Source organism: Crocuta crocuta, unplaced genomic scaffold (assembly GCF_008692635.1).
Source record: "Crocuta crocuta isolate KB4526 unplaced genomic scaffold, BGI_CrCroc_1.0 scaffold170, whole genome shotgun sequence".
In the NCBI taxonomy this organism is placed as follows: Eukaryota; Metazoa; Chordata; class Mammalia; order Carnivora; family Hyaenidae; genus Crocuta; species Crocuta crocuta.
In genome coordinates this window covers 8,318,863-8,341,454 of record NW_027527853.1, presented here as the reverse complement: position 1 = coordinate 8,341,454, position 22,592 = coordinate 8,318,863, and the positions used below count along the sequence as shown (strand labels likewise).

At 34.6% G+C, this 22,592-nt stretch overlaps 1 protein-coding gene across 6 annotated transcripts in view; it reads left to right on the top strand.

Annotated features, from left to right (window-relative positions):
- Positions 1-22,592, top strand: part of KIF20B (kinesin family member 20B) — an 87,643-nt gene that overhangs the window by 49,680 nt on the left and 15,371 nt on the right. For all 6 annotated transcript variants that reach the window (XM_077779978.1, XM_077779969.1, XM_077779961.1 and 3 more), the window contains 5 exons: positions 4,124-4,243; positions 6,321-6,381; positions 16,997-17,122; positions 17,817-17,944; positions 19,554-19,709. In XM_077779978.1, the coding sequence (XP_077636104.1) occupies positions 4,124-4,243; positions 6,321-6,381; positions 16,997-17,122; positions 17,817-17,944; positions 19,554-19,709 (591 nt within the window). The remainder of the gene's footprint in view (positions 1-4,123; positions 4,244-6,320; positions 6,382-16,996; positions 17,123-17,816; positions 17,945-19,553; positions 19,710-22,592) is intronic.

The window sequence follows — 22,592 nt, the reverse complement described above, 5'->3', positions numbered from 1 at the left end:
TTTTTTTCTCAGTTTTTATTTCTGTTTTTTTTTTTTTTTTTTTTTTTGCTAATTCTTCAGTTCATTTAAAAAGATTAAATTTATTTGTCTTCATCCAGTAGTTTTTGTTTTTTGTTTTTTTTCAACAGAAGATTGGTTCATTTATTCTAAACCATTTGAAATTGAAGTTCTGGAACAATTTGTTATTTAACATAAAAAAATGCCTGCAATAAGACAGTAGTAATGTAAATTAAAAATGAATGAGAAAAATAGAAAGAGTATGAACTTTTTGATTAAATAAACAACAACTTTCATGATTATTAGGGCCTATATAGTAAAGGAAAGGAAGAGGGAGAGAAGCTCTTGCTATGGACCCAGTTCCCCTCTGCAGTTTTTGTGGATAGTGGTTCTCTTCTATCCCTGACAGCTCCTTAAGCACTGTGATGCCTGGAAGGTTTGGCCTAAGTTCTCATGCTTCGTTTATAGTGATTTGTAGAGATGTGTAAATTGTATTTCTCATTGCTTCATCAGCACAGTTTGTAATTTATAAAGTTCTCAGACTCATCATCAGTATATTAAGTAGGATTCTGATTTAAGGACAATGTTAAGAACTAAGCTTTCTTGATATGGAAAATGCTTGAGTTATAGTATTAAATAATAGAAGATGGACCTAATTTTATATACAGTAAAACCTTGAACAGACAGATTTGAGCTCTGCAGGTCTACTTTTTCTTTTCTTTAGCTTACTTTATTGTAAGAATATAGTATATGATACATATAGCATACAAATATGTTCATTGACTATGATATTGGTAAAGCATCTGGTCAGGTTTTTGGGGAGTCCAAAGTAATATGTTAGGGTGCCTGGATGGCTCCCACTCTTGGTTTTGGCTCAGGCCATGATCTCACAGTTCATGAGTTCAAGCCCCGCATCAGGCTCTGTGCTGAAAGTGTGGAGCCTGCTTGGGATTTCCTTCTCCCTCTCTTTCTCTGACTCTCCTCAGCTTGCTCTTTTTCACTCTCTCAAAATAAATAAACATAAAAAAATTTAAAAAGTAATATGTCAATTTTTGACTGCACAGGGGATCTGCATCCCTAACCTCTGCATTGTTCAAGGGTCCAGTGTATGTGGTAAGATTAAAAGTTTGTGAACAATCTGCATTTCAAATATAGGCTGCAAGGAAATATATAAAAATATTATATATTTTGATTAACTTAGGTAATGGCATATGTAACTCTTTAAAAGCTCTATTTGCATTCATTAGTATCTTATGTATTCATTATAATAAGAGAAATATAACAAAGTTTTTACTTAATGGACGGAAAATACAAATTGTACCACCATAGGTAAAATGCATAAACCTATGTAGTTTGATATATGTTTATACAGAAAGTTTCCAAGTTATGTGACAAATATTTTAGTAGTAAATTAGATTAGAAATGTTAGTAAAGATGACCTGAACTATAATTAGATAGTAGGAAAATTCTTAGATCAGTAGGCTAAAAGCAATGTGGTATAATTTGGAAAAGCATTTGTTTGTCACTCAGAAATTTTGGATTCTTTACTTTCTAGGCATGTAACTTACTGGTTTTAACATACTACTTCTGAGCACCATGATTATCAGTAAGCATTCTAAAGGATGGTATAGTTAACTTCTATTCACATGGAATCGGTTACTTAAATAATAGTTCATTTTCCAATTAAATAAAAGCTTTTTCTAATTAAAAACTTCATTGTATATGTTATTTGGAAATATTTTTTAACAAATGAAGATACAAGTGAAAGCCTTCTCAATCATTTCTCTTTTATTTTTTAAAATTTATTTTATTTAGTATTATTTTNCTCTCTTCTTTTTAAATATGATCAGTCTTGACAGTCCATCTTTGTTGTTTTAGATCTTTTTTGTATGCATTTAACATAGTATGTGTAATTACTGTATATACCTATATGTGTTTATTTTTTATAAATGGAATCACCTATATGTAAATATTGCTTTTTAACTCTTATTTTTGAGATTTTTTTTTTCACATCACTTTACAAGGGTATCTCCTTTTATGCTTTATTGTATAGATGACCACTGTTACCCTATGATGGTTATTAAGGGTATTTTTTCTTTTTCAAAATAATGTGTAGTGTCAATGTAAATAATAATAATGACAACAGCAATAATAGCTTACTCTCTGGGTCAGTTATCCTGAGTTTATATATAACATCTCATTTAATTCTCTGACATATTAGGGGTAGGCATTGTTTTTAGCTTCCATTAATGGATAAGGAAACATGTACTGAGAGATCTAACTTGTCCAAGTTCACTTAGCTAGTAAATGGTAGAGCCAGGATGGAAACTGGTGGTCCTTATGTGCATATTGGTGCAACACATGCTCTTTATTTATTGTTGGCTGACAGTTTATGGCTGTAAAATTGATAAGGATGGTATTTATTACTCTAAGTCCCATATTTTTAAACAAAATAAACATAATATATATTATTAATGTATGATTATAAAAGTAATATGTATCTATTGTGTAGTAAATTTGGAACATTCAGAAAGCCTAAGAAGTAATATAAAAATTCCCTGAAACCAAACCACTCGGAGCTATTATTATATTATGGCATTTCCATGCTTTTTATGAAGGGGTACTTTTTCAGTTTATTTCCTTTATTTTATGAGATCTCTAGGATTGGTAGAGAACTGTAGGATTAGGTTACCAGTAACATCAAAAGTCAGTTGACCTTCACTTGCATAGATAACTTCTGATCTTGTAACTTTTCCATTTTCATCCTCTGTGGGTCATTATTAGCTTTTAAAGTATTTCTTGTATTACTGATCCATTACTCAGTAAACCTTGGAAATCTGAGCCAGTATTTTCCTCATAAAGTATCTCCACTGATTTTTCTGTGATAATGATTTTATTAATGCAAGGTGCTATGTTTATCCTTTTTTAGAGCACTTTGAGAATTTGAAAGTTTTAAAATATTATAAGAAGAAAGTGATCTTTTCATGTGCATTATCCTTTAGTGTATTAAGACATTTTCTATAATTTGAAGCCCTATCATAGTATGTTAGAATCTGTAAATTTCCTTTTTTATTTAAAAAAATTTTTTTAATGTTTATTTCTGAGAGAAAGAGAGAGAGAGAGCAAGGGAGGGGCAGAGAGAAGGAGACACAGAATCTGAAGCAGGCTCCAGGTTGTGAGCTGTCAGCACAGAGCCCAACATGAGGCTCAAACTCACCAACCTAGAGATTATGACCTCAGCAAAAGTCGAACGCTTAACTGCCTGAACCATGCAGGTGCCAAAACAACTTGTCTAAAAAAATTTTATGTTTATTTAGTTTTGAGAGAGAGAGAGAGAGAGAGAGAGTGAGAGAGCCTACGAGTGTGAGTGGGGGAGGGGCAGAGACAGAGGGAGACACAATCCAAAGCAGGCTCCAGGTTCCCAGCTGTCAGCACAGAATCAAACATGGGACTCGAATCCACAAACCATGAGATCATGACCTGAGCCCAAGTCGGATGCTTAACCTTCTGAACCACACAGGCACTGCCGAGACAACTCATTTTTAATCTGTAGGAGTATTGTTTAGATTTGTAATTATCCTTCTGTAAAAGTTTTGAGATGTGATTCATTTGCTTCACCTAATCATGGATATTTTGTTTTGAAACAGAAAATAAAAATAGGCATTTATAATGTCAGCCCTCCGTCTGACCATATCTTCTTCCTCTGGTCCTCTGTTTCCAAGCTCCTTGGGGCTGTGACATGTACCCCTCCCACCCCCCTCCCTATAACCTACAGGGCCAACTCTGCAGCTATTTAGATAATCCTGACTGCGGTAAGAAAGATTATCAATGTATAAATACCCCTGTGCCCTGGAGTGGGGCATAGTTCATTAAAGATCCCCAACTGGGATCTGAGACCCAGCAATGGTAGCTTCACTCCTTAAATTCCCTTAGTGACTTCTCAGGTGTACCTCAAATTACAATATCCCTTTTCCATTCTCATCCCCATCTTAGATAGAATCTGTAATTTTTCTAATAGGTTTTAAAGGATATGACTCTTTGAACCAGTGGCTATGAATTTTAAACAACAAAAAGCAGTTAGTATTATAAAAAACATTTAATTTGTTTTACAAACATTACTTTGTAGGTATCTGTAATGCGCAATGAGGAAAAATTGCTGAGAATGAAAATCAGTGAACTGGAGAAAAAGAAAAACCAGTGTTCTCAGGAAATAGATATGAAACAGCGAACTATTCAGCAACTCAAGGTAATAGTTTTGTTTTTAAAAATAATTTAAGTAGATTTTGTTAGTATATTTTAGTGTCTACGTAGGTGTATCTATTCTTTATAACAAATTCTCTTTTGGCTATTTCTGGAATCTAAAAAATTTTTAAATTACTTTAAATATGGCCATAGTGATTTGCTTCTAATGAATAGAGTATGGAAAAGAAAAAGTAGTACCTTTACAGTAGAGAAAGCTGGCAGATACACCTTAACCAGGTGTTTAAGAATAGCATCACCAGTAGTGAGTCATGTTGATACCATGTGCTTCCTGATTTGATAGGACTGGAAGCCATCAAATGTGGTATTTTACCCCCAAACCCATAATCTCAGTCTAATTATGAGAAAACACCAGACAAACCCAAACTGAGGATGTTCTGCAAAATACCTGACCTGTAAAAAGTGTCGAGGTCATTAAAGAAAAAGATTACCAAGGAATTCTCATAGATTAGAGGAGACTAAGGGAAAATGATTACTAAATGCAGTCTTGGATCCTGGATGGGATCCCTGAAGAGAAAAAGGACATCACTGGAGAAACTGGTGAAATCCAAATAAAGTCTGTACTGTTAATTAATATTATTGCACCAGTGCTAATTTCTTTTTTCATACAAAGATGATTTGTTCCATATTTTAAATAATAGAGAATGGAGACTCAACTCCTCATTTTTCTGTCCATTGTTTTGCAATTTTTAAATAAATGTACTTTGGTAATGTAAGAGTTAACATTAGGGGAAGCTAAGTGGAGGTTATATAGAAAATCTCTTCTATCTTTGGAACTCTTTTATAAATCTGAAATCATTTCAAAATAAAAAGTAAAAAGGAAAATGAAGCTCAAGTTCTTATAAAAATTATTTTTCAAAAGGACACTTAAAAAGCAAAATCCCTTTATAAGGGATTTTATTTTGCTTGACATCAATTAAGTGGATTGGGCAACAATAAAAAGAATGGATTTGTTGTAGTCTTTGCATGGTTGCTTTTAAATGAAGCAAACCAGTGAATATTCAGATAAAAGCACATGATTTAAAATTATTTTAATATTTATTTCTTGAGAGAGAGACATAGAGCATGAACGGGGGAGAGGCAGAGAGAGAGAGGGAGACACAGAATCTGAAGCAGCCTCTAGGCCCTGAGCTGTCAGCACAGAGCCCTACATGGGGCTTAAACTCACAATTGGAGAGATGATAACCTGAGCTGAAGTCAGACGCTCAACTGACTAAGCCACCCAGGCGCCCCAACACATGATTTAATTTTTAATTGAATAAATAAATAAAATATAAATAAATAGTATAATAATAATTAAATAATATAAATAAAATAAATATAAAATAAAATTCAATTTTTAATTGAATAAATAAAATAAAATATAATTGAATAAATAAATAAAATTTAATTGAATAAATAAATAAATAATAAAGCAGTCTGTACTTTCATAATAGGATTCAGAAATTTCCAAGTTCTGTAATGATTCATTGTAAAATTTACAAAGTAAGAAGATAGTGTTGACACTGAATGAGATAGGGAATGAAGGTTGAATTACCAGACAGGTTAAAACTAGAATTGGAAGATTTCCAGTATCCATAATTTACTCTTGCCTTTGTGGCTCCTGTTATTTTTTTCAAACTTTCTAGCTACTTTCTACATAGAGGGTATGGAGGACCCTATTTTTTCAGCACTTCTAAGTTTATTGATAGGGAACTTTTTTTTTAAGGTTTTACTTGTTCCTCAAGTAAATATATGTTAAATATATGTGAGCCTCCATATCCTCATTTCTGCTTTTTGTGGTGTGTAAGAGAAACCTGGTAGCATAAAATATGGAGTAAATAAAATGACTGGGCAGTAACTTTGAGGTAGATTAAAGGTATCAAGTTTTTTTTTTTTTATCACTACTCTTACCCTGCCCTTTTCTCCAAGGGGAAAAAACTTGGAAGTTAGAGATTAGTACTCAGCCTTGTAGGAGAGAGATTTCAAACCTAACATTGAACCCTATTTTTAAATCTCACTATTAAATACTGCTGTATATTTTAGTTACATTTGCATTTAATTCATGTTGTTTCATTTTGCAGGAGCAGTTAAATAATCAGAATGTGAAAGAAGCTATACAACAGTATGAGAGAGTGTGCAAAGGTCAGGAACAAATCTCTATATCTAGTACTAAAATAACTGCATAACAATTGATTTAGCATTTTCCTTTGAAAATTGTAAGGTAAGGTCAACATAAGATGTAACTTTATCAAAAGAGAAAGGCATTGATTTTTTTTTAGTTTATTTATTTGTTTTGAGAGAGAGAGGGGGTACAAGTGAGAGAGGGACACAGAGAGAGAGAGAGGGAGAGAGAAAGAGAGACAGGGAGAGAGAATCCCAAGCAGGCTCCGTGCTGTCAGTGCAGAGCCTGATGCAGGGCTTGAATTCACAATACCGTGAGTTCGTGACCTGAGGCAAAATTAAGAGTCGGATGCTTAACCAGGCGCCCCGGAAAAGAATTGATCCTAATGAGTAACTTGTCAGCATAAAATATATTCTTAGAAAAATAGAACATTAAAAAATACTCAATTAAAAAAATATTGATTTCTAGATAATGGCCAGTGTTTTCTGAAAATAAAGTCAGTCAGTTATATAGGTCACAATGAATGGAATAGATTTCTAGCAAAAATCATTTAAAGATATGTGTCAAGTAAAGCATCTTTAAAATTAAAATATTTTTTAAGTTTTTAAAAACCATTAAATACTTTAGCTTCAAATCTTAGGTGCTGAATTATGCTTATTTTTAAACAAATTTTATTTTTAAATTTGAAATCTAAAATTACCTTTGTAGATATTACATCTTTCTATTCATAATATTATGTACATTACTCTCCTCCCCCTCACTCCTCTCAATCTCTTAGTTGTGTGGGTAGTAGAGCTGGGATTTGAACATAGGTCTGCTTTACTTTTTTTTTTTTTCTTTTTTTTTTCTATAGTTTATTTTTTATAATTTCCATCCATGGTGGAACGATGACTTCAGAAATAGATTCCTTAAGCCCCTTACCCATTTAGCCCATATCCCCCCACAATCCCTCCAGCAACCCTCTGTTTGTTCTCTATATTTAAGAGTCTCTTATGTTTTTCCCCCCTCCCTGTTTTTATGTTATTTTTGTTTCCCTTCCTTTTATATTCATCTGTTTTGTATCTTCAAGTCCTCATATGAGTGAAGTCATATGATATTTGCTTTCTGTAATTTTGCTTAGCATAATATCCTCTAGTTCCATGCACATAGTTTCAAATGGAAAGATTTCATTCTTTTTGATTGCCCAGTAATACTCCATTGTATATATCCATTCATCCATCGATGGACATTTGGGCTCTTTCCCTACTTTAATTATTGTTGGTAGTGCTGCTATAAACATGGGGGTACATGTGTCCCTTTGAAATAGCACACCTGTGTCCCTTGGAGTACAATTGCTGGGTCATAGGGTAGTTCTATTTTTAGTTTTTTGTGGAACCTCCAAATTGTCTTCCAGAGTGGCTGCACCACTTTGCATTCCCACCAGCAGTGCAAAATAGATCCTTTCTCGACATCCTCACCAAATCTGTTATTGCCTGAGTTGTTAATGTTAGCCATTCTGACAGGTGTGAGGTGGTATTTCATTGTGGTTTTGATTTGTATTTCCGGGATGATGAGTGATGTTGAGCATTTTTTCACATGTCAGTTGGCCATCTGGATGTCGTCTTTGGAGAAGTGTCTATTCATGTCTTTTGCCCATGTCTTCACAGGATGATTTGTCTTTTGGGTGTTGAGTTTGGTAACTGCTCTATAGATTTTGGATACTAATCCTTTATCTGATATGTCATTTGCAGATATCTCCTCTCATTCCGTCAGTTGCCTTTTAGTGTTTGTTTTTTTATAAAAAATTTTTTTAACATTTCTTTATTTTTATTTTTTTAATGTTTATTTATTTTTGAGAGACAGCATGAGCCGAGGAGGGGCAGAGAGAGAGAGAGAGAGAGGGAGACACAGAATCTGAAGCAGGCTCCAGGCTCCAAGCTGTCTGCACAGAGCCTGACGCAGGGCTCAAACTCACAAGAGTGTGTGATCATGACCTGAGGTGAAGTTGGACCTTCAACTGACTGAGCCACCCAGGCACCCCCCCTTTTAAAAAAAAAAAAATTTTTTTTAATGTTTTTTAATTTTGAGAGACAGAGACAGAGCATGAGCAGGGAAAGGGTAGATAGAGAGAGGGAGTCCTTTTAGTCTTGCTAATTGTTTCCTGCAGAGTGCAGAAGCTTTTTATTTTGATGAGATCCCAATAGCTCTTTTTTGCTTTGGTTTCCCTTGCCCCTGGAGACATGTTGAGTAAGAAGTTGCTGTGGCCTGTTTCACTCCTAAGTTTCAGATTCTTTTCACTAATTCATGCTATTTGTATTTGGCCAACTAAAAAGAAGGGGTAGGTCAACCAGATTATTATTTGTTTAGATGACTTGGACATTTGTGGGATTAACTAGGATGGATAACTTGAGTGTGATGTGCATAAATATACTCTATATATATCTGCACACTGCCATGTTTTCTCCTGCCTGCCTTCTAGGCTTTTGTCCCTTAACATTTCTTATTTCCATTATGTTTTTAGGGGTTTTCTTTACTTTGGCTACTTTGTTATTGTTGGTAAATGTGAACAGATCTTAGCTATTCTGAAAATGCATGCCCTTGGACCAGGATATAGTTTCTATCATATTTTAATTTTTCCTCTCTTTGCACAGTATTGAGAACTGTGGCAGAGGTCCATTTTAACTGACTTCCATCTTCCCCATGCTCTTGAAACTTGCTACAAAGTCATTTGTAACCTACATATTTTCAAATCTATTAGCTTTTTGCAATCCCTCCTTTCCTTTGTCCTTTATGTTATTTTTACGTAATTGTCCACTCTCTTCCTTTTCCTCCTTTTCATTTTTTATGTAGCATTTATTGTGTTTGAGAGTATTGTTTTCTAAGTAAAATGGTGATATGTAGCTGCCTCCCTTGTGAGACTTGTCTCTGCTGTTGTGATCTGTTCTGTACCAGTTACTGCCCATCTCTCAGAGTAAGCCTCAGCCACTGGGGCAGCTTTCCTAAAGAAGGCCTCATCTTCTTTGTTCTTTTTGTTTTCTCACTTGAGAGTCCATTCATTCCGGTGATTTCAGCTGTGCATGAGACATTCCCCAACAAACAAAAAAGTACATTTTCAGCTTGGCTTCTATATGTCCATTTAAACACTGACTGCCATTTACTTAGCTATCTTAGTATAAAATTCTGTTTTTTAAAAAATCGAGCTATAATACATAATAATTACCTTTTAAAGTGTACATTGTACAATTGTTATCATTATCTAATTCCAGAACATTTTCGTCCTCCAAAAAAGAAACCTCGTGCCCATTAGCTGTCACTCCTCAGTCCCTGTCGACTACTAATATACTTTCTGTCTCTGGCTTTGCCTGTTGCAGACATTTTATATAAATGGATGAATACAATATATGGCCTTTTGTGTTTAACTTCTTTCACTTAGCATAATGTTTTCAAGTTTCATCCATACTGTAGCATGTATCAGTACTTAATTCCTTTTTATGGGTGAATAATATTCCATCATAATACACCACACTTTATTTATGTTTCAGTTGATGGACATTTGGATTATTTTTACTTTTTGGCTTTTATGACTGTGTATAAATGTTTGGGTAGACATGTTTTCAGTTCTCTTGGGGATATATATCCAGTAGTGGAACTACTGGGTCATATGATAGCTCTGTGATTAACTTTCTGAGGAACTATTAAATTCTTACCCGCAGTGGCTCTCCCATTTTACATGCCTACCAGTAGGTAATGAAAGCTCTAGTGTCTCCACATTGTTGCCAGCACTTGTTATTTTTCATTTAAAAATTTATAGCTCTCTATATTAGCTTCCTCAGGCTGCTGTAAGAAAGGACCACAAACTCGGTGCTTAAGACAATGGAAGTTTCGGGGCACCTGGGTGGCTTAGTCGGTTAAGCGTCTGACTTTCGCTCAGGTCATGATCTCGCGGTTCGTGGGTTCGGGCCCCGCGTCGGGCTCTGTGCTGACTGCCAGCTCAGAGCCTGGAGCCTGTTTCAGTCTGTGACTCTCTCTCTCTCTGACCCTCCCCTGCTCACGCTCTCTCTCTCTCTCTCTCTCTCTCTCTCCTAGAAATAAATAAAACATTAAAAAAAAAAAAAAGACAATGGAAGTTTCTTATCTCATGGCCCTGAAAGCAGGAAATCTGAAGTAAAGGTATTGTTAGGGATTTGCTTCTTTTGAAGGTTCTGGGGAAGGATCTTTCCTTGTCTCTTCTGATTTCTAATGCTTGATAGCAGTCCTTTGTATTCATTGGCTTATGGCAGCATAACTTTAATCTGTCTCTGTTTTAACATGGGCCATCTTTCTTTTGGGTGTGTCTGTATTGGTGTCTTCTCCCCATGTATCTCTGTCCAAATTGCTCTCTTCTTAAAAGAAGACCAGTCATATTGGATTTAGGGCCCACTCCAATCTAGTTTGCCTTATTCTTAATTATATCTGCAAATGCCCTATTTGCAAATAAGATCATATTCATTGTAGGTGGACATGAAGTTTGGGGGGAGGACACTATTTAACCTAACATGCAGGTAGGTATAAAGTATTATGTCATTGTGGTTTTGATTTGCATTTCCCTGATGACTAATTGGTATTGAGCATCTTGTGCCACAGGCCACTTAATATATATCTTGGAAGAAATTGAAGTCCTTTGCCCATGTTTCATTTGGGTTGTCTTCTTATTATGGAGTTGTAAGACTTCTTTATATATTCTGGATACATGAGTTATCAGTTAGACTTGCAAGTGTTTTCTCCCATTCTGTGGGTTGTTTTTCACTCCTTGATTGTGTCCTTTGATGCATAAAAGTTTTGGAAAAGGCCAGTTTATCTGTTTTGACTGATTATGTTTTAGGTGTCATGTTCAAGAAACTTGCTTAATCCAAAGTCATCTATGTTTTCTTCTAAGAGTTTTAAAATTTTAGCTCTTAATATATAGATCTTTGATTCATTTTGAGTTAATCTACTTGAGAATAATTTTATATATGGTGTAAGGTAGGGGTGTCTAACTTAATTTTACATATAGAGATTTAGTTGTCCCAGCACCAATTTTTGAAGAGTGTCTTTCCCAAACTGCATCATCTCTGCACCTTTGTTGAAAATCAGTTGATCACAAATGTAAGGGTTTATTTCTGGACTTTCAATGCCATTACCACACTGTATAGTTATTGTAGTTTTATAGTAAGTTCTGAAATTGAGAAGTGTGGATTCTCCCAGTTTAGTTCTTTTACAACATTGTTTTGGCTATTTTGGGTTCATTGCATTTGTATGTGAATTTTAGGATCAGCTTGTCATTTTCTGCAAACAAGCCAGCTGGAATTTTAATGGAGATTCTGTTATATCTAAGGATCTGTTTGGGGAAATTGCCAGCCAAATAGTATTAATCATGAACGTGGAACATCTTTTCATTTAGCTAGGCCTTATATAATTCCTTTCAGTGATATTTTTTACTTTTTAGTGTATACATTTTGCACATCTTTTGTTAATTTGTTTCTAACTATTCTTTGTTTTTTTTTTTTTTTAATGTTTTATTTATTTCTAGGAGAGAGAGAGAGACAGCAGGAGCAGGGGAGGGTCAGCGAGAGAGTCACAGACTCTGAAACAGGCTCCAGGCTCTGAGCTGGCAGTCAGCACAGAGCCCGACGCGGGGCTCGAACCCACGAACTGCGAGATCATGACCTGATCCGACTAAGCCACCTGGGCACCCCTCTAACTATTCTTTGTAATGCTATTAAAAATGGAATTGTTGGGGCACCTGGGTGGCTCAGTTGGTTAAGCATCCGACTGGCTTAGGTCATGATCTCATGGTTTGTGGGTTCGAGCCCTACGTCAGCCTCTATGCTGACAGTCAGCTTAGAGCCTGGAGCCTGTTTCAGATTCTGTATCTTCCTCTCTCTCTGACCCTCCCCTGCTCATGCTCTCTCTCTCTTTTTCTCTCAGAAATAAATAAAAGAAATTTTAAAAAGGAAAATGGGGTTCCTTAATACTATTTTTTGGATTATTAGTTTCTAATATGTAGAAATACAATAGATTTAATTATATTTATCTTGTATCCTGTAAACTTGCTGAACTACTTTATGAACTCTAATATGGTTTTCTTTCTCCCTGTCTTTCTTCTTATGTACTGTATCACGTCATCTGCAAATAAAGGTAGTTTTACCTCTTTGTTTTCATTCTTTTTGACTTTTATTTCTTGTTCTTGTTTAAATGCTCTGGCTAAAACCTCCAGAACAGTGTTGAATAGAAATGGTGAGCATGGACATTTTTGTCTTATTCCTGATCTTAGGGGGAAAGTTTTCATTCTTTAACCATTTTGTATAATGTTCCCTGTTGGGTTTTTGTAGATGCTTTATATTAGGATGAGGAAGTTTGTTCTCTCTTTCTGTTCCTAGTTTATTAAGTGTTTTTATCATTAAAATGTGTCAAATTTTGTCCAAAGTCTTTTTCTGCATCCATCGAGACAATTATGTAGTTTTGTTCTTTATTAATTAGGTGTATTACATTGATTGGTTTTCATATGTTGAATAAAACTTGAATTCCTGGGATAAATCCCACTGGGTCATGGTGTATAATGCTTTTTATGTGTTGCTGGGTTTAGTTTGCTAGTACTCTTGAGGTTTTGCAACTCTTTTCATATGGGATATTGGTCTACAATTTTCTTTTCCTATGCTGAGTGGTTTTGAAGTCTTAATAAATTCTGAATGTGAATGTCTCTGCTCAAACTGCTTTAACTTTCTGGGTTTCTACTCCTGATGTCTACTATCTCCACTGTTTAGACCAGAGGTTAGGAAACAGAAGTCTTCTGACCAAATCCAGCTTACTGCCTAATTTTGTATGTAAGTAGTTTTATTGGAACCTAACAACACATTCTCTTGTATTGTCTGGCTGCTTTCACATTACAGTGGCAGAGGTAAACAGTTGTGGTAGGCCTTAAAATAATTATCATTTGACACTTTGCAGAAAATGTTTGGCTACCTTTGGTTTTAGACTTGAAATAATCTTGTTTCCCCACACCCTCAGATGTAGTGCCTAAATTATTTTACTTGTTTTTACTCCTCATATTTGTCCTAGCTCATTGCCAGATTTTATGTCAAACTCACTCGTATAGCAGCACAGCTAGATTAAATTTTTCTAAGACTCTTCTTTCATTGTGTCATTTTCTTATTAAAAGTTTCCAATCCTTTCATATTGTCTACACAAATTTCTTTGCTCTAGCTGCAGATTTTAGGCTACCTTTTTCTAGCCCTAATATAACTTTTTTGCTCTATCTAGACTAATTTGTTTCCTTAGTGTGACCTGCTCTATTTTGCCTCTATTCCTGTTTAAAGAAGGCAAATAAAAGACCACACATTTCCTTTGGAATTATATGTCTCAAGAAAAATACCCCAGAAGACATCACTAACTTAATCACACACAGATCTTACTTTACCTTCCCCACTTCCTTTAACTTTCTTTTTCATTTTATTTATTTGAGAGAGAGAGAGAGAGAGAGAAATATTTATTGATTGGGGGAAAGAGAGAGAGAAAGAGAATCCCAAGCAGGCTCCATGCTTATCCCATGACGCTGGTATCCCAACCTGAGCCGAAACCAAGAGTCGGACACTGAACTGACTGAGCCACACAGGCAACCCTTAACCTTTCTTTTAAAGGGCTAAATAGTATTCCATTTTATTGATATTGATATAGCGTACTATATTTAATATGACCTTTTTTTTAAATGGGAAAAGAAATTTTATTCCTTTGAAAGAAAGCCTTAAATAGTACAATAAAATTTATTAGGGTAGAGGAGATAAAAATGATTTTAATATACACTATTGCAAGGAGTGGAGTTCTTGATTTGACTAAATACATGGTCTTGATCATAAATGAAACGTAATTTCAAGATCTAGTAGAGAATGTTATATGCTAATTTAAGATACAGTTTCAGTTGCTTATAAAGTAGGAATCATTAATCCTATTTTTCTCAAATTTTAATTAAGAAATAAACATTGTGAAGGAGTCAGAAAGTAAAGATGATCTGAATACCCTTTATGAGAGTCACTATTTTTAAATATTTTGCCTTATTTGCATCTGTCTCTAGCTCTCTGTCTCTTTCTCTAATATGTATGTATAAAACTGAGCAACTTGAAAAATATTTCCAGGCATCAATGATACTTTATGCTTAAATACTTTATCATGAAATTTGTAAGGTAAGGAATCATCTTACATAAATACAGTATCATACTTAAGAAAATTAACAACATATTTATAATCTAGCCTCTGGTAGTATGGCCTCTTCTGATGAAAAAAAATACATTTGGTTATTTTAGACATTATTTTTGGTTATTATAGACATTACCGTGAATAAATTTGTACAGAAGTGTGGATACATGTAAATATATTTATAAGGGAAAGTCTTAGCAGTGTAATTGTTGGCCCAAATGGTATGTATTTAAAATTTTAATAAATATTGCTAAGTTGCTCTCTAAAGTGGTTTAACTAGTTTATATTGACAGTAAAATCGTGTATAGAATGCCTGTTTCTCCACATTTTTGTCTGTATTAGGTGTTATCAAATTTCACACTTAGTGCCAGTGTGATGTGTGAAACTGGTACTACGTGGTCTCACACTGCTGTAGTTGCTCCATGTACATCTGTTATATATTCTGAAATAAATTTTAACTGTCACTAAGTGACTATTTCTAATCTGGGGTCTTAGATGGCGTTTATATTTACTTCTCTTCCTAGCCTAGAGTATGTGTTGGCCCTTTTTTCTACTTTCTGATTGTTCTCAAATGTTATGTTGAAGTCTTTCCTCCTTGAAGCCTTCCTAGGGTACCATAGCTCCAGTGATCCTCTCCGTGAATGCTAAAGCCTTGGTTGCTGGTTTGACAGTCCTTTATTTAGCTGTGGCAGCTCATAGCTGTCTTTAGCTAGCAGTGAAGACATAGCTGTCTCAGAGCTGTTCTCATGTTGCTTTACTTTGTTTTATTTGTTGTATATTTCTGGATTGTTTCCTGAAATGAAGTATAAATTATTGGAGGTAGTGACTGATAAAATAATTCTCTTGTTTTTTTGTAACTGCACCTACCTTTCATATAATCATAGTCATTAGTGAAATTGTCATTGGTGTCCTGGGGCTTTCCTAATTGGTAATTAGGTACTTAAGACTTTTTATTTCTAGCCTTCTAGTTTAAAGCAAAATCTAGAGTGGAATCTTGAGGAAAGGGGTTCCTTGAATAAACTTTTGGTTAATTAATTGTATAATCTGAATATATTTGCAAATCATATTTTTTGAAAGAAAGAGTTTAGATAGTAATACCAAGACTCCTTTGATCTTAGGAGGAATTTTGATTTATTAGCACTCCTGGCAGCTTTCATAAATGGACAGAAATACTGAAAATTACTCATAAAATTTTTTTAGTGTTTTATAAAATTTGTCTTTATTTTCTTAAGTTTGCTTAATGTGTACTTTGAGAAGGCCTTCTTTTGAGATTTTTGTCATTTTTAATGTTTAGTGACCTGAGGTTGAACTGTATGCATCTGGAGGTTTATTACCTCTGACATCAATAATAGTTTTGTGTCTAAAACGTGCCCAGCTAGAAACGTGGCCATTACAAGAGGCAACAAAGTAACCTTTCCTTTTTCCCTCTTTCTAACAGGCAGCATTAAAATAGAATTATGTCATTATTGTCATTTTTTAAGGGCCAGAAACAATTTTGGTAAGGCTAGTGGCACATTCATTCCTGAAGAGCTGGTTTTAAAAATACTAGAAGTAAATATTTGGCTTTGGANCATTGAGCCCTTTTTGTTCTTAGGTGGTAAAAGTTTTACATTTGGTTTGGGGATATTACGCTGAAAATGAATGTTTTGCCAAATAATGGTTTTTCTAAATCCCCAGATTTGTGTTGATTAGTATTAATAGCTGAATATTATAAAAAATTGTTAATTTTATCTGCAGAGAGTTTCTTTTCTGTCCACCCTTTCTTGCAGTCATTCAAGTATCTATCTGTATATCAGATACCTATTTAGTGCTTCATATCTGCCAGTACTGCTCTAGGCATTGTGGTGTAGTAGTGAACAAGACAAAGCTTCTATGTGGAACTCCAATTCTATTATACTTAATGAAAGTGTATATATATATATATTTAATTTTTTAATGTTTATTTTTCCGAGAGAGAGGGGGGGGGAGTGGCAGAGAGAGAGGGAGACACAGTATTCGAAGCAGATTCCATGCTCTGAGCTGTCAGCACAGAGCCCCATGCAGGGCTCAAACCCACGAACCATGAGATCATGACTTGAGCTGAAGTCAGACGCTTAAGCGACTGAGCCACCCAGACGCCCCTATTTTAATTTTAGAAGAACTCAAGAAAAATTGGATAGCTATGGGGCGCCTGGGTGGCTTAGTCGGTTAAGCGTCCGACTTTCGCTTAGGTCATGATCTCGCGGTTCATGGGTTCGAGCCCCGCGTCGGGCTCTGTACTGACTGCCAGCTCAGAGCCTGGAGCCTCTTTCGGAGTCTGTGACTCCCTCTCTCTCTGACCCTCCCCTGCTCACGCTGTCTGTCTGTCTGTCTCTCTCTCTCCTAGAAATAAATAAAAAATATTTAAAAAAAAAATTGGATAGCTAGATGTACATGTTAGTAGTTTCTAAAATGTTCTTAAATTTTTAGATCTAAATGTTAAAGAGAAAATAATTGAAGACATGCGAATGACACTGGAAGAACAGGAACAGACTCAGGCAGAACAAGATCAAGTGCTCGAGGTGAAATTAGAGGAAGCTGAAAGATTGGCCACAGGTAAAACACGGTTGCTTCAATATCTCAAGATCTACTCTTCCTTTTTCTGTATTTTCCTAGATTTCTTTCCCTTTTAGAACGAGTTGAGTATTTACAATAATTCATAGTAAAAAGTAATGGTGTGTTTTCAGAATGTCTTATCGCTTGCTGTTTTCCAATGTGATGAAAAATTGTTTTGTCTCAGTAAAATTGTATGTAGTAAAGAAAGAATAAGGACACTTTGATAATAACTGAGTGATAGCTTGTAATGTTTTCCAGGTATAAGAATAAACTTCTCATCTGAGTTTTACCTCTGTCCAGCTTTTTAGCATCATCTTATATGTTTATTTCAGTAAATACTCTTGATTTCGTCCTTCAGAATACCATCACATTTTATTTTATTTTGTATTATTTTTTATTTCTGAGAACTATGTGAAGTTTCTTACATAATTAACGTTAAGTTGTGTTTACACTGTATACTCTGAACACTATTCAGTGGGTTCCTGAAAGGTCCTTGTACTTCCTCTTCTCTAAGAATTTGGATTTGGTAAGAACTCTTAAAAATGAAGCCCTTGGAACTGTCTCAGTTCTTATCTGGGTTTATGTTTTTCTTCTGGGCTTTGCTGATTCTTGTCTGTATCTCATGCTACGTGTATCTCTGTATGGTATAACTTTTGCATTTACTTTAAACGATAAATTTATGTTTTCACATTAGAATTGGAAAAATGGAAGGAAAAATGCAAAGATCTGGAAGCCAAAAGTAATCAAAGGTCAAATAAAGAATTTGAGGATAACACAGATGTACTTAGTGAAAAGCTCAGTAAGCTTCAAGATGAGTTACAGGTATGATTTTGTGTGTGTATGGATCTCTCCATTGTATTTCTCATGAGAGAGAATTCAGCAGATATTTTATAATTAATTTAGATATGGGTGAAATACAAGCTGGGAAATGTTAGCAAATAGGTATAATTTTTTCAGTATACAGTGAAATGACATGGGTGGAAATTTTCAAGATACAGATCACCATTAGTACCAATGAAAGTACAGAGGTTTGGTGTTCAATTTTATATTCTATAGATCTAATTCTTAAATCACAACTTCTTAGTGTTTGTACCTATTTTTCTACTCTCTAAGCTTCTTAGTCATCAAATTCTGTTGTGGGGAAGAGGACATTTTGTAAACAATCATTTTAATTTTCAGTTATGAAGTTGGTAAAGAATACAGTTGTATATGTGGACACTGGAATATATTTGAAACACTGTCATATAGAAGATGCTCTATTTTGCATAAATATTTTTTCCATGTTCAACTCTAAATACTATATGGAATACAGCTTATTGGGGGAAATATTTTTTAATGGAGTTTACCAAAACTACTTAAAATTTTGTACATTAAAAAATTTTTTTTTAATGTTTTATTTATTTCTGAGAGAGAGAGAGAGAGAGACAGACAGCATGAGCAGGGGAGGGTCAGAGAGGGAGATAGAGAATCCGAAACAGGCTTCAGGCTCTGAGCTGGCTGTCAGCACAGAGCCCGACGTGGGGCTTGAACCCATAAACGATGAGATCATGACCCGAGCCAAAGTCGGATGCTTAACCATCTGAGCCACCCAGGGGCCCCAAAATTTTGTACATTTTATTAGAAGGGACTAGTTTTGAGATTGAAGAAAGCATAATAATGATTTTTAAAAGTTGGCTGTACCTAAATTGTTTTCTTAAACTCATGCTACATATATAATCAAGTACTGAATAAATAAAGAATACTTTGTTTTGTTAACTGTTAATTATGTATTCTAGAATTTACCCTTTCCACTGGGAAAACCCCAGAGCAGCTCAAAGTAAATACTTCATTATTTATGAAAAAGTATATTAATTATATTGAGAATGTTCATCTTAAGGAGTATTGGTTTATTTTATATAGTCCCCAAATGATGTAATTACATATCTTAGATTATAAACTTTGTAATTCTGGGAAGGAAATTACTTCAGTCTAGCCATTTGCAGTGTTACTCAAATTAATAAATGTCCTCATGTACAAGTTGTTTTTATTTGGCATCCTGTATACCCAGGAATATTTTATGTTTGATATCATGCAATTAGAAATGACCATCACAAATTGAGTTTTTTTTTTTTTTATGGTGTTTAGAAAGGGTCTTTGTAACTCAGAAATAGAAGTTGTTTATTCCTTCTTAAGGAAGGAGAGTCCTTAAATGGACTTCATAGCAAAATAAGGTTTATAAAAGGAAGTCCACTTGGAAAAGGAAACCAGCAGCATTCATTTTATAATCCAAATTAAACTCTGATCTTACCATTGTTTAATGAAAAAATGCTTATGTTTAAGTTTTCAAAAAGGTAAAATGATGGGTTATATGGATATGTTATAAAAGTACATTTACCGACTATTACTTATTACTTGAGCATGTGATAGTCACTTGTACTGTTTATATATATAGGAATCTGAACATAAGTATAAAGCTGATAGAAAGAAATGGCTAGAAGAAAAAATGATGCTTATCACTCAAGCAAAAGAAGCTGAGAATCTACGAAACAAAGAGATGAAAAAATATGCTGAAGACAGGGAGCGTTGTTTAAAGCAACAAAATGAACTGGTTGGTAACAATTATACTTTATCTTTGATGTATTTCACCAGCTTTCCGTGGTTTGTTAAATTTATCCCTGGGGTTCTTATCAGTCTTTACATGGTCGCCTGATTTTCTTGGCTTTTTTTTTTAAAAAGCAGTCTGTTTGTCTATTTGTAAGATGACTTTTCTGTCCCAATTTTGAAGTTCACTTATGTTCTTATTTTAACTTTTTTTCAGTCCATTTAGCAAGTTGGGAAAATGCCTAATTACATCTCAGTATCTAGATACAGAATTTAAAACCTCTCTTCTGTTTGATTGCCACAGTGGTGATCCTTACTTTATTATAAAATTTTGCTTTTGAACAATAGATTCTATTAATATGGGTGTTTACATTTTATCTCATAAGCTGATTTTATCAGGACTTCTTAAAAGCCAACCAAATAGTTTCTAGAAGACTACTGGTAGAAATGCCCTTCAGTTTTACACTGACCAGCTGTGGCTCTTACAGGATTCTATCCTAGCTTGTTCTTCCCCTCCTGTTTTAATTGACTGCTTAGTATGTTTGACACCTCATGTTGCCAACAGAAAAGAAGTTAAAAGGCATCATTGGTCCTAGGAAAACTATTGAGGAATACATTAACACTATCTTTAAATGAAAAACTGGTTTCTCTTTACAATAATAGTAACTTGGCAGTACCACACTGTCATTGCTGGTATTTTTTGTTTATGACAGAATTTTATAGATAATAGCTAAGCTTTCCTGTAAAAATAGGATGTTAATTTTCCATAAGGTAAGGGTGATTTTCCCACTGATTTAAAAAAAATAATTTTACTTTTTGGGGTGCCTGGGTGGCTCAGTTGGTTAAGTGTCCAACTTCAGCTCAGGTCATGATCTCACACTTTGTGGGTTCAAGCCCCGTGTTGGGCTCTGTGCTGACACCTCAGAGCCTGGAGTTTCAGATTCTGTGTCTCCTTCCCTCTCTGCTCCTCCCCATTTGTGCTGTTTCTCTGTCTCTCAAAAATAAATAAAATGTAAAAAAAATAAAAATAATTTTACCTTTTTAAGATCATTTTATTTACAGAAAAGTTGCAAAATTTATACAGGGAGTTCCTGTATACTTACCACTAACTTCTCCTGATGTTAGCACCTTACATAACAATAGGACAATGATCAGAACCAACAAATTAACATTATTGTAGTACTGTTAGCTAAATCATGGACCTTATTAGAATTTCATTAGTTTTCCCACTAATGTCTTTTTCTGGGTCCAGAATATCATCTAGAATACAACATGACATTAGTTATTTCCTTAGAGTATTGCCTCTTTTGGTCATATGCTAAATCATGTGAGACTAATACTTGTCATTACCGCAGCTCTGAGATGGCAGTATATTTCAGTGCCCATTCCATGTGATTGGAGGTGGCGGTTTGAGCAGGATTTTGCTGCTACATTTATCTTGAAAGGTTGCTTCTGATTCTCTGCTTTTGTCTCACAGCCCATCATACCTTCCTGGGCAATAGTAAGAGGAAGAAGTGAAATCAAAACTATTGGCTTTGAGTCACTCCAATTTAAAAACTGGAATAGGGCTATTTTCTTTTCCAGTCAGTGGTCCCAGTCATCGGCAGCAATGCTAGCAAGTAAACCTACTTTGAGTTTTTAATCCTTGAGAAAGCTTAGCTTCCTTCTTTCTCCTATATATTTCTTTACCATCATATCTAGGATGTATGTTTCTACCATATTAAGGTATACAAATTGTTAATTTTTAAAATTACATATAACATAGTAAGTAAACAAACAATAGTTCAGAGAAGTATTTATTAAGTCAGTATCCACTTAAGTGCCACCCAGTTCAAGAAATAGAACATTACCCCAGAAGCAAACCAGAAGGGCCCTCTTCTATATTCCTTTCTATTCTTTTTTTTTTTTTTTAATTTTTATTTATTTTGAGAGAGAGAGAGAGTGAGAGCATGCAAGTGGGGGAGGGGCAGAGTGAGGGATACAGAATCCTAAGCAGGCTCTGCATAGCTAGGACAGAGCCCGAACTTGAACTCATAAACTGTGGGATCATGACCTGAGTGGAAGTCGAGAGTGGGATGCTTAACCGACTGAGCCACTCAGGTGCCCCAACTCTTGGATCTTCTAATGTTGTATTTTAATTTTGACCATTTTTGAATTTTATGTAAATGGAAATGTACAGGATGCATTTTTTTGTACTTGGCTTCTGTCAGTATTATGTTTGTGAGAATTATTTATGCTGCACGGAGCTGGAATTAGCCCATTGTCATTGCTGACTATTGCAGTGTTTGAATATACCACAGCCTATTCATTTTAATGTTGAAGATATATGAATTATTTTGTTGTGAGCTATTATGAGTAAATTGTCTTATAAACATTTTTTACACATTTTTTTCAGTGCACATGTGCATGAATTTCTGTTGCATATTTACCCAAGAATAGAAGTGTTGGATGATAGGGTATGTGTACAACTCTGGTTGAATGTCAGGTTTTCAAAGTAGTTGTACCCATTTATATTCTAGTACTGGAGTTGCTGTATATTCCTACCAACATATGATGGTGTTGGGTTTTTTAAATGATTCTAAGGTGCTTTTCCCTGAGTACTAATGACATTGAAGGTTACAGGCCCTTTTCCTATATGGACTCTGGCTTTTTCTAGATGATACATAGGAGCTCCGTATACTTTCTGGATAGGATCCTTTGTCATGTGTTTCAAGTACCTTTCTTCAATCTCTAGTTTACTTTTTATTCTCTTAATGCCTTCTTATGAATATAAGTTCTTTTTGTAAAAAAATTTTTTAATGTTTTTTATTTATTTCTGAGAGAGAGAGAGACAGCATGAGCAGGGGAGGGTCGGAGAGCGAAGAAGACACAAAATCTGAAACAGGCTCCA